General features: G+C 41.1%; 1 protein-coding gene across 7 annotated transcripts in view; it reads left to right on the plus strand.

Annotated features, from left to right (window-relative positions):
* Znfx1 (zinc finger NFX1-type containing 1) overlaps window positions 1-17901 on the plus strand; it is a 39215-nt gene that overhangs the window by 17615 nt on the left and 3699 nt on the right. For all 7 annotated transcript variants that reach the window (XM_048441121.3, XM_048441118.3, XM_048441119.3 and 4 more), the window contains 8 exons: window positions 584-733; window positions 3027-3141; window positions 4374-4621; window positions 13966-14105; window positions 14670-14824; window positions 15188-15333; window positions 16629-16739; window positions 17015-17110. In XM_048441121.3, coding sequence (XP_048297078.3) covers window positions 584-733; window positions 3027-3141; window positions 4374-4621; window positions 13966-14105; window positions 14670-14824; window positions 15188-15333; window positions 16629-16739; window positions 17015-17110 — 1161 coding nt within the window. The remainder of the gene's footprint in view (window positions 1-583; window positions 734-3026; window positions 3142-4373; window positions 4622-13965; window positions 14106-14669; window positions 14825-15187; window positions 15334-16628; window positions 16740-17014; window positions 17111-17901) is intronic.

Consider the following 17901-nt stretch of genomic DNA (forward strand, 5'->3'; position numbering starts at 1 on the left):
AGGCAGGAGGGATTGGTTAAACCAGAAGTTTGTGAATAGCCTGGGCAATGTAGCAAGAACCTGTCTTTTAAACAAGTGGAGAAAAAAAAACCAGGTCTTATTATCAAGGAGGAAAAGAGGCTGTGAGGCTTGAAGTCTGATCCAGAGCACCTTGGGGCCTGTGCCCCTGGGTCCTCCTTTGCTTGCCCTGTTTATTGCCTGGGCAGCCATTGAACTCTCATCTGTGGGTTTCAAGACCGCATGCTGTACTCAAGAAACTGTTATTGACTCACTGGTGTGTTTATTAGTCATTCATTCACTATTTATTTATTTATTTATTTATTTATTTTTGGTTTTACTAGACAGGGTTTCTCTGTAGCTTTGAAGCTTGTCCTGTAATTTGCTCTGTAAATCAAGCTGGTCTCAAACTCACAGAGATCCTCCTGCCTCTGCCTCCCGAGTGCTGGGCTTAAATGTGTGCGCCGCCACCACCTGGCTTCTTATTCATTCTTGCTTTTCCTTTCTTCTCTTTATTTTCTCTCAGGGCAGAGGCCAGCATTGGGAGAGAATGTTTCTTCATCGTATTTCTTTCTGTTCTTGGCAGATTGTGACAGAGATGAAGGAATCAGAGCAAGAACTTCTTGAAGGGGCCAAGACACTGGAATGCACTATGCATGGTGTTGTTCGGGAGCAGTACCTGGAGAAGTACATCTCTCCCCGGCACTGGGACAGCCTCGTGAATGGACCTGTGCAGGTAGGGCTGCCCGGAGGGTGCTCAGCACATGGAGGCAACTCCAGAAGAAGCCGTGGGCCAGAGCCTTACTTGTCTGTAGGTCTAATGCTGCTGATGAAGAGTGTCCTCTGGAGATGAGAAGCCATTGAGGGCCCTTGTCAGGACCCAGGCTCTGTAGTACTCTGCCGGGTTTGAACCTGAATGGGCTTTGCTTTGGACAAGTTACTTGATTTTATATGCCTAGTTATTCTCCTACAAGATGAGGCTAACATTATGTTGGGGTTTGGAGGTTTGTTTAGTAAAAGAGTACTTAACTAACAAAAGAGCAGGGTTCTGCAAGTGGTCCCCAGCACGTGCACGCGCACGCACACACACACACACACACACACACACACACACACACACACGAAACAGTAGCATCAAGTTGAACACTGTGAAGCTGCTAGCACTTGTAAATTTGGCTTAGAGAAATGTGGCAATTTCAGGAGATACAGTGGCACATGCCTAGCTCCCAGCAGCAGAGACAAGATCACTGCAGGCTCCAGACCAGCCTGGAGTAACATAGTGAGTTCTAAGGATGCACCTTGAAATGCTGTCTCCAAAAACAGCAAAAAATAGAATTTTTTACTGATCAACTTCATTGTTAGAGGATTACTATATAAACAAACAAGTTAATATCTATAACCCTCAGAACTCAAGTGTTTCTGGAGTTTCTGTTTGGAACTCTTTGTTTTTTTATTATTTTATTTTATTTATTTTGTTGGTTTTGTTTTTGTTTTGAGACAGGGTTTCTCTGTGTCTGGCTGTCCTGGAACTCATTTTGTAGACCAGGCTGGCCTCCAACTCACTGAGATCTGCTTGTCTCTGCCTCCCTAGTGGTGGGATTAAAGGCGTGTGTCGCCACTGTCCAGCTGTTTTTTTTTTGGTTTTTTGTTTGTTTGGTTTTTGTTTTATTTTGTTTTGTTTGAGATAGGGTCTCACTATCTAGACCAGGCTGATCTCAAACTCTTAAGAGATCCAGCTGCCTCTGTCTCTCAAGTTCTGTGATTAAAGGTGGGCTTTGCTTTTGTTTAATTTTATTTTTATGTGCATGGGTGGGTGTTTTGCCTGCATGTATGTGTGTGCACCGCTTTTATGCTTGGTGCCCACAGGGACCAGAAGAAAGCACTATGCCCTGTATCTGAAGTTAGAAACAGTTATGAACACCATGTAGATGCTAGCTGGAATTTGAACTCAGGCCCCTGGAAAATCTGCCAGTGCTCTTCACTGCTGAGCTGTCTCTCTAGCTTGTTTTTGGGACAGTCTCATCTATCTCAGGTTGTCTTTGCATTCATTGTGTAATCCACAGCCATGATGACCTGGAACTCCTGATCCTCCTGCCCTCATCTCCCAGATGCTGGAATTATAGACTTATGACATTGTGCCCAGTTATAAGTGTCATATGGAAGAAAATCTTAACCTTTCATTTCAAAGACTTGGGAGTTGACAGTGTAGGGCATATACTGTGGCGTTTGTGCCAGTGTGATCCCAAGTAAGCAGTTACACTGCCAGCCTTCAGAGGGCCCTGCTGGGAGTCACGAAGACCGTCTCTGTAAGGTAGCTGGCTTGTCTCACTGGGCTGGTGGGAAACAGTGGGACAGAGAAGCCTCTAGCCATCTGAAAGGTACAGCTCAGCTCCAGCTGCCCACTGCCATTTGGTACAAAGGCTTCTTGTTGCTAGGGTTCTCTTGACTTGGTCAGGACAGACTAGATATTTGATTTTAACATTTTGTGTAAACGGTATTAAATGTTCCAGTTTTGTAGCCTCCCCATTTCATTCATTCATTCATTCATTCATTTATTTTAAGGTGAGAGCACAGGTAGCCCATACTGGTCTCTAACTCACTATATAACTGAGGCTGGCCTTGAGACCTCTGGTCCCTTTAAGTCATCTCCCAAGTGCTAAGATCACAGATATATATCAGCAACCTAATAGCCTCTGTACCTTAAGGTTTGTGTTTAGATTTTCTGTGTTTGGGTTAAAACTCAGAACTTCATACAGATTAAGAAAGAACCTGCTCTTGAAATTTGTCCTCAGGAAATTTTTTGTTTTTTTGGTTTTTGGTTTTGTTTTTTTGTTTGTTTGTTTGTTTCCTGAGACAGGGTCCCTCTGTGTAGCCCTGGCTGTCCTGAAACTCACTCCTTAGACCAGGCTGGGATTAAAGGTGTGTGTGCCATCACTGCCCAGAGGAAAGAATTTTAACTTCCCTGAGGAGACACTGTCTTCATACCGGTTGTCATAGAAGTCTCACGACTGACAATTCTTCCTTCACAGGATGCTGACTGGGTCTGTGTCCAGCCCTCGAAGCATTCCATGATGCTTGAATGGCTGGGACTTGGTGTGGGTTCTTTCACTCACAGCGCTCCTCCAGCAGGACCTGAGAGCACAGGTAAGGAGTCCATGTGGCCCAGCGCGCCTTCAGCTGGAGTGTGGCGAAAGCCAGAACCACATAACTCACAAGTCTGAGTCAGTCAGCAGAAGACTGCAGGAAAGTGAGGCGCACACTGAGCAGGCATACTACAAACGAAAGAGTACTGTTGTTCAGTGCGTACCTGGCAGTGCTTATTAGAACAGGCATACTACAAACGAAAGAGTACGTTGTTCAGTGCGTACATGGACGTGCTTATTAGAACCTGGGGGTTAGAGCCCAGCAGACTGCTGGCCTTCGTGCACAAAGCTGAGGTTCTGTCCTCTGCACCTCTGAAAGCAGGCGTGGTGACACATGCCTTTAATCCCAACTCTAGGTAGGCAGAGGCAGATCTTTGTGAATTCAAAACCATCTTGGTCTACATAGCGAGTTCTAGGACAGGCAGGACTGTTGAGAAACCCTGTCTCAAAATACCCAACCATATAACAACTTCAAGGCCAGCTTGATCTATGTGAGAATTTTTCTCAACACACATATGCACATACTGATAATAATAAAAGTCAATGTAAAAAACCAGAGAACTTAACATATGGTTGTGTACAATTATAATCCTAGAAGTCAGAGGCCAGCCTAGGCTATATGGCAAGACTGACTCAGAGAAGAAACAAAAACTACAGAGTGAGAGGCTGGAGAGAGGGCTCCGCAGTTAAGATACATGGCAGCTCACAAACATCTAGTCCTCAGCCCCCACACCGACATCAGGCACACTTGTGGTGCACAGGCATACATGCAGGCAAAAACTCATACACGTTAAAAATAAGTAATTTTCACCTTTACATTTTATTTTTCCTTACCCTCATTTGTATATTTGATAGAGTAAAACCTTTCTTAAAAAACAGTTTTGGCCGGGCAGTGGTGGCACTTGCCTTTAGTCCCAGCATTCAGGTGGCACAGGGAGGTGAATCTCTGTAAGTTTGAGGCCAGAGGCAGGCAGATCTGTTACAGCTCAAGGCCAGCCTGGTCTTCATAGAGCATTCCAGGATGAGACTCTGTCTCCAAAAAGAAAAAAAAAAAAAGCCTTTTTTTTTTAAATCTGATTATTAAACCATCACAAAGTGTAACAAAACAAACATACAAAAATGTTAGGTCTCTGTCCCTAACATTGCTCTCACTTCCCTTCACTGCTGTTGCTGTGAAACTGTTGGTGTGTGAGCTCTTATGGGTGTCCTTGTTCCTCCCGCTTCCTCTCTTAGCCCAGGCAGAAGGGGAAGAGGAGGAGGAAGGGGAAGAGGAGGGTTCCCTGATTGACATCGCTGAGGAAGCCGACCTGATTCAAGCAGACCGAGTGATTGAAGAGGAAGAGGTGGTGAGACCCCGGCGAAGAAAGAAGGAAGAGAATGGGACAGACCAGGAGTTGGCTAAAATCCTTTTGGCCATGAGGCTAGACCAGTATGGGCCTGGAACTACAGCTGGACAGGAGCAAGCTGCAGAAGAGTGGGAGGTAAACTCACTTCCTTCCCTAAGGCCCAGAATGGGGAAGAGGATTCAGGCTTACCAAGCAGGCTTGAGTTAGGTTCTGCTGAAGCAGATACCATAGGGCTGGACCGCTCCTGTGACTGCTGCGGCTTCAGGTCATCCTCACCGCTGGGGACAGAAAAGCTATGGTCAGTCAGAGGGAACCCGCAAGAACTAGCAACTTAGGCAAGAAACAGGTGCCAGGGTGCTACCCTGCAGTTTTCAGGAGAATGTGGTACATGACATCACACCACATAGTGACAGTGTTTCATTCTGTTGTTCGTGAGCAGCCAGTGCAGACATAGAGGCTGGAAGCTAGATAGGAACGCAGGCGTCGTCTTCAGTAAGCCTAGGGTCTGGCCCTTAGCAGCATTTACTCTGTGCTACTGTGACAGCAGGAGACTGGCTACTCCAAAGACTGATTTGAACCCCTTACTGAGAATAAAGGACAATTTGGATGCAGTAGTTTTCACCTGAGGCTCTCTCTGGGCCTCACTGGTTGGGGTCAACAGCATTACGTGGAGCAGAGACGTGAGCCCAGTTCTCAGAGCTGTGTACTGTGCTTTTCTCTGTTGTGTCACTTGGGGGTGGGGACTTCACACACCAGTCTTCCTAAAATCTTGTAACCTCTTTCAGTGACAGATCCAGAAGGGAGTGCTTTCTCTTAAGATATTGTGAGTACATTGGGCCATTGTAGTCGGCCTGTGGCAGGCCAAGTACTAAACACCTGGTCTTAGACAGCATTCACCTAGAGCTCAATCCCCTCTGCTTTAATGACACACACCCACTTTAGAAAGAGAAACAAGTGGTAGTCTGCTACACTGGCGCCCGAACAGGGACTTGAAGGACAGGTAATCTTTCTCTTTTCTTGCTTTTCCTTTTATTAGTTTTCAGGAACGACTCTTACCAGGGATCTGCAGTCCCGCCGGAAGAAATAATTGCCGGTTAACATAAGTAATCGCCGGAAATCATGGGGCAATCAATGACAAAAAATGAAAGGATGTTGATAACTATGTTACAAAAAATGTTAACAAAGTCAGGGTTCCTAATGTCTTCTAAAACTTTGGGGCAATTTTTGATGTTCATTAAGGATGTTAGCCCTTGGTTCATGGAGGAAGGTACTATGACTCTTGATGAATGGAAAAGGGTAGGGAAAGAAATGCGTCAATATGTTCAAAAGAACAGAAAAAAGACGCTGCCCCCACAAGCATATTCATTATGGTTGCAATTACGGGAGATCCTCTCAGAGGAGACTCCGCTTAAAGGACTTATTAGGGAAACGGCCTCTGAGCCTGACTCCCCTGCATATGATGAGGTCGGTCCAGAAGTTGGGACTAAGGAGGAGAGAAAGCCTCTTAAATCATCTGCTCCTACAAATTATGCAACAACTTGTTCTAAGGGGCTAAATGCTAACAATAATGATGGAAAAAGGAAACTAGATGATCAAATGGCAGAGCAAGAGTTTGAGAATAATTTTAAAGATTGCTCAGATAATAAGCCTTTAGATCTGAGAAAAACAAGGCCTTTTAAGAGCTACAGCCGATCTCCTCTACCCCCCCGTGGGATTTCGAGGCACAATGGCTGAGGCTCATAAATTAGGCGATACTACTTTTGCTACATTCCCCATGTCAGAGCAATTAGGGGAAGATGATGCTCCCATATGGGAACCTTTGCCACTGAAGACATTAAAAGAACTGCAGAATGCCATTAAAACGGTAGGAGCCTCTGCACCATATACTTTACAGATTCTTGACATGGTCGCAAGCCTATGGCTCACACCTTATGATTGGATACAAACTGCTAAGGCAACTTTATCGCCTGATGATTATATATTATAAAGAACTGACTATGAAGATCAATCAAAGGAGACTATAATTCAGTCCCTTAAAAAGAGAGGTCCTAAGCCCACAATGTCTATGTTAATGTGGACAAAAGATTATACAACGCCTCAATCTCAAACTAGGATACAAAAGAAAATTCTTGAGGCCATTACGCAGAATGCAATACAGGCATGGCACAAATTGCCTCCTCCAGGAACCAAAGGAGAAACATTGGCTAGTATTAAACAGGGTATTAAAGAACCTTACCAGAAATTCATTTCCCGGCTTGAGGAGGCTATTTATAGAATGTTTCCTCCTTCTAAAGGAACGAATATTTTGTTGAAACAGTTAGCCTGGGAGAATGCTAATGCTCTATGTTGAGATTTAATTCGCCCACAAAAAAAAAGCGGGAACCATTCAAGATTACATTAAAGCATGTCTTGATGCCTCACCAGCTATAGTCCAAGGAATGGCTTATGCTGCAACAATGAAGGGTCAGAAATTCAGCGCCTATGTTAAAAAGACATATGGAGGAGATGCAAGAGACTCCTCATCTCTCACTTGTTATAATTATGGGAAACCAGGACATATGCAAAAAAACTACAAAAAGCCCAACAAAACAGGGCAAAGAGGAACTCCCGGACTTTGTCCCCGATGCAAAAAGGGAAAGCACTAAAAAAATAAATATAAATCAAAATGACATAAGGACGATTCCCCCCTCCCTAAGAAGAAAAAAGAGAAACTAAAAGAATCAAAAAACTATATCAGGGGTGCTCTCCTAACCCCGCACCAAAGGGAGAGGAGAAGCCAGCCAAAGAATCAGAGCCAGGAATTTTAAATCCTAAGGCTCCAAAGTTTACCATACATAAGTTGCCTAGAGCAACACCAGGTAATGCTGGTCTTGTTTGGCTAGCTCAAAGGATATGATTCTTTCTAAATGGGATGACATTGCCTTAGTACCTACATCAATAAAAGGAACATTGTTGCCACAGACTATGGGACTTATTATAGGAAAAAGTTCCAATTATCAAAAAAATTTTAAGGTTATGCCAGATGTCATAAATACAGACACAAAAAATGACATTAAGGTCATAATAAAACCATTATCTAAAACTATTCAGATTCATAAGGGACAAACAATTGCTCAACTATTACTGCTGCCTTATATTAATTTACCTAATAAAGTTTTAAAGAATGAACGAGGGCAAGGACAATTTGGATCCACTGAAGGGGTTTTTTGGATTCAAAACTTAGATAAACGCCCATTTAAAATAATTAAGTTAAATGGACATAAGTTCAAGGGCCTGCTGGACACCGATGCAGACAGAACTTGTGTCTCTGCCGCAAACTGGCCTAGTTCATGGCCCATACATAAAACAAGATCCTCTCTTCTTGGTCTGGGATCTACTTCAGGAATTATGCAGAATTCTGCACATCTAAAATAAAAAAATGATAAAAAAAAAAGAAATGATTCGGCCTTATGTGATACCCTCTCTTCCTTTTACATTATGAGGAAGAGACACATTGAAATCCCTAAATATGCAATTAATAACATCTGATCAATTAAATATACAAAATTTTATATAGGGGCCACTACAAAAGGATTATATGCTGACAAAATAGAATGGCTTACTCAGGAACCCATTTAGGTGAGTCAATGGCCCCTAATTCAAAAAAAGATGGAGGCTCTTAAACAATTAATTCAGGAACAACTAAAAAAAGGACACATAATGGAGTCCAATAGCCCTTGGAATACTCCTATGTTTGTTATCAAGAAAAAATCAGGGAAATGGAGGCTGTTACAGAATCTTAGAGCAATTAATACAATAATAAAAGATATAAAAGATATAAAACCTTTACAGCCAGGATTACCATCTCCAATGGCTGTACCTCAGGGCTGGAATATTATTATTATAGATTTACAAGATTGTTTCTTTACGATTCGATTAAATCCAGCAGATTATGAGCATTTTGCCTTTAATGTTCCTTCTATTAACTTTAAGCAACCTTTTAGAAGATATCAATGGATTACTCTCCCACAAGGAATAAAAAATTCTCCTACATTATGTCAAAAATTTATGGATCAAGCTTTAAAGAATATTAGACAAAAATTTAAATCAACTTATATAGTTCATTATATGGATAACATTTTACTTGCTCATAATAATAAGGAGACATTAAAAATATTATTAACAGATACAATACAAAAATTAACTTTACATGGTCTAATAATTGCACCTAAAAAAATTACAAAGAAATCGTCCTCTGAATTATTTAGGACATAATATACATGATGAGTATATTAGCTCTCAAAAATTAACTATTCAAAAAGATAAATTAAAAACATTAAATGATTTTCAAAAATTATTAGGAGATATTAATTGGATTAGGCCTTATTTAAAAATTACTACAGGAGCTCTTAGTCCTCTGTTTTCTATTCTACATGGGGATCCTAATCCAAAATCCTCTCGTTACATGACTCCCGAGGCTTTACAAGCCATATCTCTAATGGAAAAGGCCTTAGCTAAAGCTAGGATAAAACAGATTAATTATTCCTTACCATGGTCTTTGTTAATTTTTACAACATCCTATACTCCTACAGCATATCTATGGCAACAGGGAATGTTGGAATGATTACACTTACCACACACACAATCAAAAATGTTAGCTGATTATCCTTATATATGCTCCTTGCTTATTAAGAAGACAAAGATCCAAAAAAATGTTTAACTATAAACCAAAAATTATTATAACACCATACAATAAAAATCAAATAGATCAATTGATACAACATAATAAGGACTGGATATTGTCCCTACAAGGTTTTGTAGGACAAATATTATATCATTTTCCTAGACATCCTTTGATGGAATTTGCTAAACATATGGAATTTATTTTTCCTATCAGGGTCTCTTCTGAGCCCCTAGATGGGGCCCTCTATATTTTTACAGACGGTTCTTCCTCAGGAAGGGCTATAGTTTTTACATATGAGGATGTTATGCATATAAAAACAAAAATCAGGTCATCTGCACAACAAACAGAAATTCGAGCTATAATTTTAACCTTTAAAAAATTTCCTCAAATATTTCATTTATATTCATATTCTAAATATATAATTACACTTTTTCCAGCAATAAAAACCACTCTGTTTTCTGGAAGATCCCCTATTCTCCCCTTGTTACAAGAATTACAACAATTAATTCATCAGAGGACTCAGAAATTTTTTATAGGATACATTCGAGGACATAATTTACCTGGACCTTTAGCTCATGGCAATGCTATGGCTGATCTTTATACACAAAAAGGTACATTTACAATACAAGAGGCTCAAGAGAATCATGCTATGCATCATCAAAATGCACTAACTTTAAAAAAATGTTTAAAATTACTAAAAAACAAACAAGACACATTGTTAAACAATATCAACAATGTCCTCCTATACATCATCCCTTAAAAATGGAAATCAACCCTAGAGGATTAAAACCTAATATACTATGACAAATAGATATAACACATATACCCTCCTTTGAAAGGTTATGTTATGTACATATGACTATTAATACTTTTTCTCATTATATTGTTGCCTCAGCACATATAGGAAAAGCTATTAAAGATGTTATTCAACATCTTACTTTATGTTTTCAGATTATAAAAATGCCTTCACAGATAAAGACAGATAATGGTCTTGCTTATATTTCTAAAGCTTTTAAGACTTTTTATGCACAATGGCACATTATACATACTACAGACATCCCATATAATCCCCAGGGGCAAGGGATTATTAAAAAAACACATCAAATATTAAAATTACAAATTTAAAGGCTTCAAAGAGCACATAAATATTTTACTCCTCATCATTTATTATCACATACCTTATTTATATTAAATCATTTAAATACTAATGATAAAAAATTAACACCTACAATGATACATTGGACCTATAAATCTAACTCTGTTTTGCCAAAAGTCCTATGGAAAGATCTGCTATCTGGCCAACAGAGAGGACTAAACGTTTTAATAACATCGAGACAAGGATATGCTTATATATTTCCACAAAATGCTGACTCCCCCCGTCTGGATACCAGACAGGCTCATCCGGCCGACGTCAGGGGAGACGACAAAAAAAAGCTACAGAGACAGACGAGATATCTAATATATCAAATGAAAAAAATAAAAACAACTCCGTCACAGGCTTCAAAAATCACCTGGACAAAAATCAAACGCCTTATCAAAAAAGCTAAAAATCTGCTCATTCAGCAAAAAAAACCCCTAAAACCCAGTCTATACTTTCTTGCTTTTTTAGCTTTGATGTCTGCTTCCCCTACAATACAGGGACTGGCATATTGGGCCTATGTTCCTAATCCCCCGATTTTACAACCTGTTGGTTGACTAGATCAAGAGCCCATCAAAATTTTAACCAATGATACTGAAAGATTGGGAGATGCTCAGGATTCTGACACAAAAGTTAGTTCGTCCTCATTAATAACCTTTGAAGGACATTCTGATTCCTTGCCAATTTGCATTACACTCTCTGAAATAGTACCAAGATTTTGCTTAAATTCAGGCTATAAAACTTTTCTTACTGACAATCCAGATAAAAAAATATTAATAAAAAATAAATTTAAAAAATTCAAATACAGACCTTAAAAAATCTAATTATAAAAAAAATTTAAACAGGTCTCATCTATGCCTATTAAACCATATATTCAAAAATATTGGGATAAAGATCAATTTTGGGATTCAACTATTAATAAATTTCCTACATGGCTAACTTATGGCTTTCCAAATACAGCCACTAAATATCAGCCTAAAGATTCTTCTTATAAAATTTGGGATTATTCTATATCTTCAAATCAACAATATTTTTATAAAAATCATATAAACACTCATCAAAAAAAATTTCATCACTAAAAATATATAAAAATAAAAAACCCTTACAAAAATAGTTTTCTCCAGGTTTTATAAAACCTACATGATTTACTAAAAAAAAAAAAAAACAATTACTAAAAAGCACTCTGATCTTTTCAGATTGCTTACTACAGCTAATATATTTCTAAAAAAAAAAGACCTAATCATTCTAAGTCTGAGCCTATAGGACTCAGGACATATATTTCTTATCCTAATGCATTGTTATTAGCTCAGCCTGCTTTTGTTAAAATTTACAAAAATAAATAAATCCTATCAAATTGTTTATCATTCTTATAAACTTACTAATTACATTACTTCAGCTAAACCAAAAAATTTAAATATTTTACTTGTTGTTAGACGTCCACCTTTTATTATGCTGCCTATAAAGCTGGATAATGATCCTTGATACAGTAACTCTACATTACAAGTTTTAAATACATTAAGGGATCTGATACGGCCTAGGAGGTTTATGGCTACACTATTTTAGGCAAAGCAACATTAATATCAATAACATTAACATTAATATCAATACTCACCACTTTAGCTACAACAGCTTTAATTCAAGAAATTCATACTACTCATTATATAAATACATTAAATAAAAACATTACATCTACATTACTGAGACAGACAACAATTAACAATAAATTAAAAACAAAAATTAATATATTAAAAAAAATCCTTGCTCTTGGACAGGACATTGCTAATTTAAAAACTACCTTATCCACACAATGTCATAAAAGCTTTAAAACAATCTATGTCACACCACTGACTTATAATTATTCAAAACCATAAAACAAAGTAAAAACACATTTACAAGATGTTTGACAAAATAATAACATCACATATAATTTAACTACATTACAAAAAAATATTTCTACTATTAGCCAAACTCATTTACAACTAAAAGATCTACAGGATTTGGCTAATAAAATTGAGTCAAAAATTAAGACTTTAAATCCATTAAATTGGATACAATATTTTATCCTCATTAAAATAGTCATTTTATTAATACTATTGATGATTTTTCTGTTCCCTTGTTTCCTTAAATGTCTTTTCAATTCAATGACCCAAATAAAACAAAATATGTTCAAATTACATTTTAAAAATAAAAAACGGGAACCTGCTACATCCACGGCTGTCTCGCCAGTGTAGCAGAAATGCTGACTGGATGGGCAAATATTGCCGGAAGGATTGGGATTCATGCTTCTCGGAGCTGTGTGTTCCAGGCGGTCCCTTGACAATCAGTTGTGGTGTAATGCTACCTGAGTCGCCATTAGTACTGACTCGACCTGGCTGTCCTTGGAGCCATATGTGTGCCTTTTCCCTTGTCTGTGTGTTCTTTGTGATTCTTGCCTATTGCTAACAGATCAGACTATTCCAGGCAGTTGCGGATACAAACAAGACTGCTAAGGACATTTTTTAATTCTGCTCCACTATTAATTAAAGCCTTAAAAAAGTAGCCAGTTCTGGGAATTGCCAAAATCATCATTGGGACAATTCCTTGATGATATGGAACAAAAGGAGTTAATTTTACTAGAAAAAACCTTAGAAGCTTTAGGCATTTGCCAGAAAAATATGTACAGTTGTAAATAGAAGGCTTATAAAAACCTTTCTTATGGGAAGGAAAAGACCTAGCCTAAGCTGACAATATCTGAGCCTGAGAATTGAGAAGGGAGGAGAGTTAAAGTTAATGATATAAAATAAACTTCAGAGAGATTCAAGACTATGTATTAGAATTTTCCTAGCAGAAAGCTTTCCCAGGGAGATAGTAGCCTTTTTCTTTCTCACCCAGGCACACAAGGTCACTTAGCTCAAACCAACCAGCCACCTGCAAGCTGATAAAGATGGTCGAGCTCAAGGGCAATGATCTCTTTGAAGGCAAGAGGAGAGAGTTTGTTTTGTAAAATATGAGAGAGCAGAAGTCCTTGTGCCCAAGTCAAAGCATCTTCAAAGATTCTTTTTGTAAACTGTTTTATGCTGTTCTTTTCTGTTTTATGATTTGATGATGTATGCCTTTGCCAAGTTCTTTGATTATAAAAAAGAAATATATAATCCTACACTGAAGTAAGTAAACCGCAACAGCATGTCTCAACATTGAGAATGTCTGTATGTCACTTTCCTTGTCGTATCCTGATTTCTCCTGTGCCTTCGCCCTGATTCCCTTACGGTCTGAGTGGCTCCCCTTAGCTGGTCCGTAGCAGTAGTCAAGGCGAGCTCAGGCAGGAGAAGCAGGGGAAGGAAAGGATGGAGGCATGGCACAAACCCACCTGTTAGAAAATGTTGTGATGCTATATAAGACTTTGTGTGTGATATTAAAAGGTGAAACATAAGTAAAGATGGCCAATGACAGCCATTGCTGGCCAGTGGAAGTCCTTCCCAGGGTTCTTCACGTTGCCAAGTTGACAGCCAGCACCTAGGTCACACTGCCTGATAGAAGACAAGATAGGCTTAGGACCCAGGCAGATCCTAGAGCCTCTGTTCAGCTTCTCATGATGGAGTAGCTGTTGAGAGAATGAGACAATGTCCGCTGGGGTGGTAACTCCTTCGCTTCTGTGCTGGGGCCTCTGCTCAATCCTTGGCCTGGTATTGACGTCTACAGACCCAGCGTACCCAGAAAAAGAAAATGAAGAGAAAAGTGAAGGCTGAGCTTCGCAAACTGAACACCATGACTGAGGCTGAGGCCAATGCCATCCAGGACATCTGGCAACTGGACCTGAACACCCGCTGGCAGCTTTATAGGTACGGGTATGGCGCTCAAGCCTAGCCAGTCTGTGTCATTTCCCACTGAGTTCCTTTTCTGTTCCAGAATGGGGAATGTGTCAGATTGGGCAGGACCTCATACATCATACAGTTCAGGTGAAAAGTAGAAAGCCACTGGGAAGCTTTGACAGCAGAGCTGTCTGTACCCTTTGACTGCGCTTTTTCCTTATCCTAAGAATTCTGAACATCTTTTATGTGGCATTTTAGACTCTTCCTTTTTTTTTTTCTTTTTCCTTTTTCTTTTTTTTTTTTTTGTTTTTGTTTTTGTTTTGTTTTTTGAGACAGAAATTTACTATGTAGCCCTGGCTGCCCTGGAACTCACGGAGATCCGCCTGCCTCTGCCTCCCAAGTGATGGGATTAAAGGAATACACCACTGCCACCCAGCCATTTTACTCTTGTTTTCTGTAACTCTGAGTCTCATTCTCCCTGCCTGGCCTGTCAGCTCTGTAGGGCTTTAGGATTCACTTCAGAAACTGGCACATCAGTTCCTCAAAAAACACTTAGAAAAGAAAGGCTTCCTTCCCCTGGTTTTCATTCTCCAGGCTGTGGCTGCAGATGTACCAAGCTGACACTCGCCGGAGGATCCTCGGCTATGAACGCCAGTACCGCACATCAGCAGACAGAATGGCTGAACTGAGACTCCAGGAAGACCTGCACATCCTTAAAGATGCCCAGGTTGTGGGCATGACAACCACAGGTAGGAAGGTGGGGGGCTTTACCTGTTCAAGCCAAGTTCACTGTGGTGTCCAGTTCCCGTCAAATGAAGAAAAATACAGTGAGAGTGTTGAAGCCACCCTTATCTTAGGAGCTCTTGGTGATGTTCTCCTACTTGTTGCTTCAGAGCTTAAAACTCAAAACAATAACCAACAAGCATAAAGCACAGGACCACTCAGTGCCCACCCTCTCGCTCAGTGCCCATCCTCTTGCTTAGTGGCTACTTCAGCCCCAGATGAGAAGGAGGGCTTAGTTATCTGTCGGTCCAGGAAAGATACAAAAGAGGTAGCCCTCTGGGTTCTGTGCCCCAGCTCAAAGGAGCCTCTCTCATCTTTCCTGATTTGAGGTGCTGCCAAGTACCGCCAGATCCTTCAGCAAGTAGAGCCTCGGATCGTCATTGTAGAAGAGGCTGCCGAGGTTCTTGAGGCCCACACCATTGCCACGCTAAGCAAAGCTTGCCAGCATCTCATTCTGATTGGGGACCACCAGCAGGTAAAGCAAGAATTCTTAGAAGATGGGGTGTTCTCTGGAAAATAGCACAGAGGACTCTGGCCTCTCTGTTAACAGTCCTGCTCTCTTCCTTGAGTCCCATGTTCTTTTCCTGCACAGTGCCCCTGCTAGAGATTGTACCCAGGCCACACATGCGAGGCAGGCATTCTACCCTCCCCAGTCATACAGATTAGGTTGGCCTCAAATTTGTAATCCTCCTGCCTCAGGCTCCTGGGATTATGGAACTGTACTACCTTGCTTAGTTGAAGTTCATCATGCCTTTCGAAAAGATTATTTAGACAGTGTCTTTTTTCTTTTAATGTGTATGGTGGATGTTTGTGTCTTACCTGCATGTATGTCATCGTACCACATACCTGCAGTGACTGTGGAGCCAGAAGAGGGTGACAGATTCCCATAGACTGGAGTTACAGTCAGTTGTAAACTGCTGCCTGCGTGCTGGGAATTGAATTTGGATCCTCTGCAAGAACAGCCAGTAATCTAACCAGCCACAGAGCTAACTCTCCAGCCCTTTGCATGGATAATTGCATAGGAAGTTCTTTAGTCTTTTACTTCCATTTTTGCTACCTGCTGGTCTGTCCCCTGAAAAGGAGCCAAAGTGAATTAAAAATAAAAAACAACAAAAAGTAAATTAGCCAGGCTTGGCCACAAGCTTGTGCTACATACTGATACGCCTGCCTCAGATGAGCCAAAACCTCAAAATTCCTGTAAATGAGAGCATGTCACTCTTAACCCCCACCCCCCAGGGGCTTTTCACTGCTCTTGATGTCAAAAATCAAGCTTCTTTGGTTTTGAGATGGTCTCGTGTAGCCCATGGTAGCCTTGAATTCAGTTTGTAGCTGAAGACGGCTTTATACTCCTGACCCTTGCCCCCAACTTTCAAGTGTGGGATTACAGGCTAATGTACAACCACATCTGGGTCTAAAAGCTGCTACATAGCAAGACCTTCTCAAAATCAAGAGTAGGTGTTGTTCTGTGTCTCTGGCTCACCTCGTTTGCTCAGGGCTCCCATTCACTGTCCTTCCTGTCCCTTTTCATGGTTTGCTTTTCAAATGGATAAATGACTGGCAGCTTCCTCCATGCTGTTGTCAACTCAGATGTCACTGTTGAGAGGCCAAGCTAAAGAATTTCCACCCTCGGGTTTTCTAGCCCTCGTCACTATTAATCCTTGACCTGTCAGCACCGAGACTCGTGCCTGCCTTTCAACAGACTGCTTCAGACACATGCTGCGGGTGATCAGTGTGTTCCAGCTGAGAATTCTCAACTGTTTCTCTCCCCAGCTACGTCCCAGTGCTAACGTGTATGATCTGGCCAAGAACTTCAACCTTGAGGTGTCCCTGTTTGAGCGGCTGATAAAAGTGAACATCCCCTTCGTCCGTCTGAATCACCAGGTGAGCGGCTGGGTTTGTGTTGCTACAGACATCTAGAAGGTTTCTGGTTTGTGCCACGTGCCAGCAATTAGAGCTGGCTTACCTGAAATTGCCCATCAGAAATACCGTTTCAATCACTACAACAAGTAGTGCTTTGCAGGACCCAGCTGCTTGTATGATCCTCTCTCCCAGTGCTCCTCAGTGCTCCCTCTGCAGGTTTCCTGCTGGTGCTGCAGCTCCAGAGATGCGGCCCTTTGTCTTGCTCTTGTTGCTGATCCCAACATCTGTCGTTTCAGCACCGCATGCGTCCTGAAATCGCCCGCCTTTTGACCCCCCACATTTACCAGGATCTGGAGAACCATCCCTCTGTTCTCAAGTATGAGCAGATTAAGGTCAGTCTGTCCTACCTGGTCATCTCTGATGGTGTCAGCAGCCTAGAAGTTTCCTTTCCTTGGAAAGGAATGTAGTAGAGGGACTGGAGATGGCTCAGGTGCTTAAGAGTGTGACCTGAAGCCAGCGTGATGGCACATACCTTTAATCCCAGCACTTGGGAGGCAGAGGCAGGTGGATCTGTGACTTGGAGGTCAGCCTGGTCTACATTCTAGGACAGCAGGAGCTACATAATAGGGAGACTCTATCTTAAAAAAAAAAGTCTGTGCTGCTTTTCCAGAGGACCCAAGTTCAGTTCCCAGCACCCACACTGGGGACCTCACAACTGCCCCTAACACCAGTCCCAGGTATCCAACACTGATCATCTCTTGGCCTCTCTGCATCTTCTGGAATCATGGGCATCCACACTCAGTGTACATACCCACTTATGGACACATGTATGCACCCCACACACACACTCACAAACAAATAAATATAAAAATAGAATCTGAGTTGGGTGGTGGTGGTGCACGTCTAATTTAATTCCAGCACTCAGGCAGATCTCTGAGTTCGAGACCAGCCTAGTCTACAGAGCTAGCTGTAGGACAGCCAGAGCTGTTACACAGAGAAACCCTGTCTCAATAAACAAACAAAAGGAAGGAAGGAAGGAAGGAAGGAAGGAAGAAAGAGCGAGAGAGCTCTGCAGATGTTCTGTGTGGTGAGAATGGCGGCTCCTGCCTGTCCCCAGCTGTGCTGAGGAGGGGCCTGTGCAGCAGTCGGCACATGAGCACTCAGAGCATCAGCTCCTTCCTCA

Source organism: Myodes glareolus, chromosome 10 (genome assembly GCF_982192425.1).
Source record: "Myodes glareolus chromosome 10, mMyoGla1.1, whole genome shotgun sequence".
NCBI classification, from domain to species: Eukaryota; Metazoa; Chordata; class Mammalia; order Rodentia; family Cricetidae; genus Myodes; species Myodes glareolus.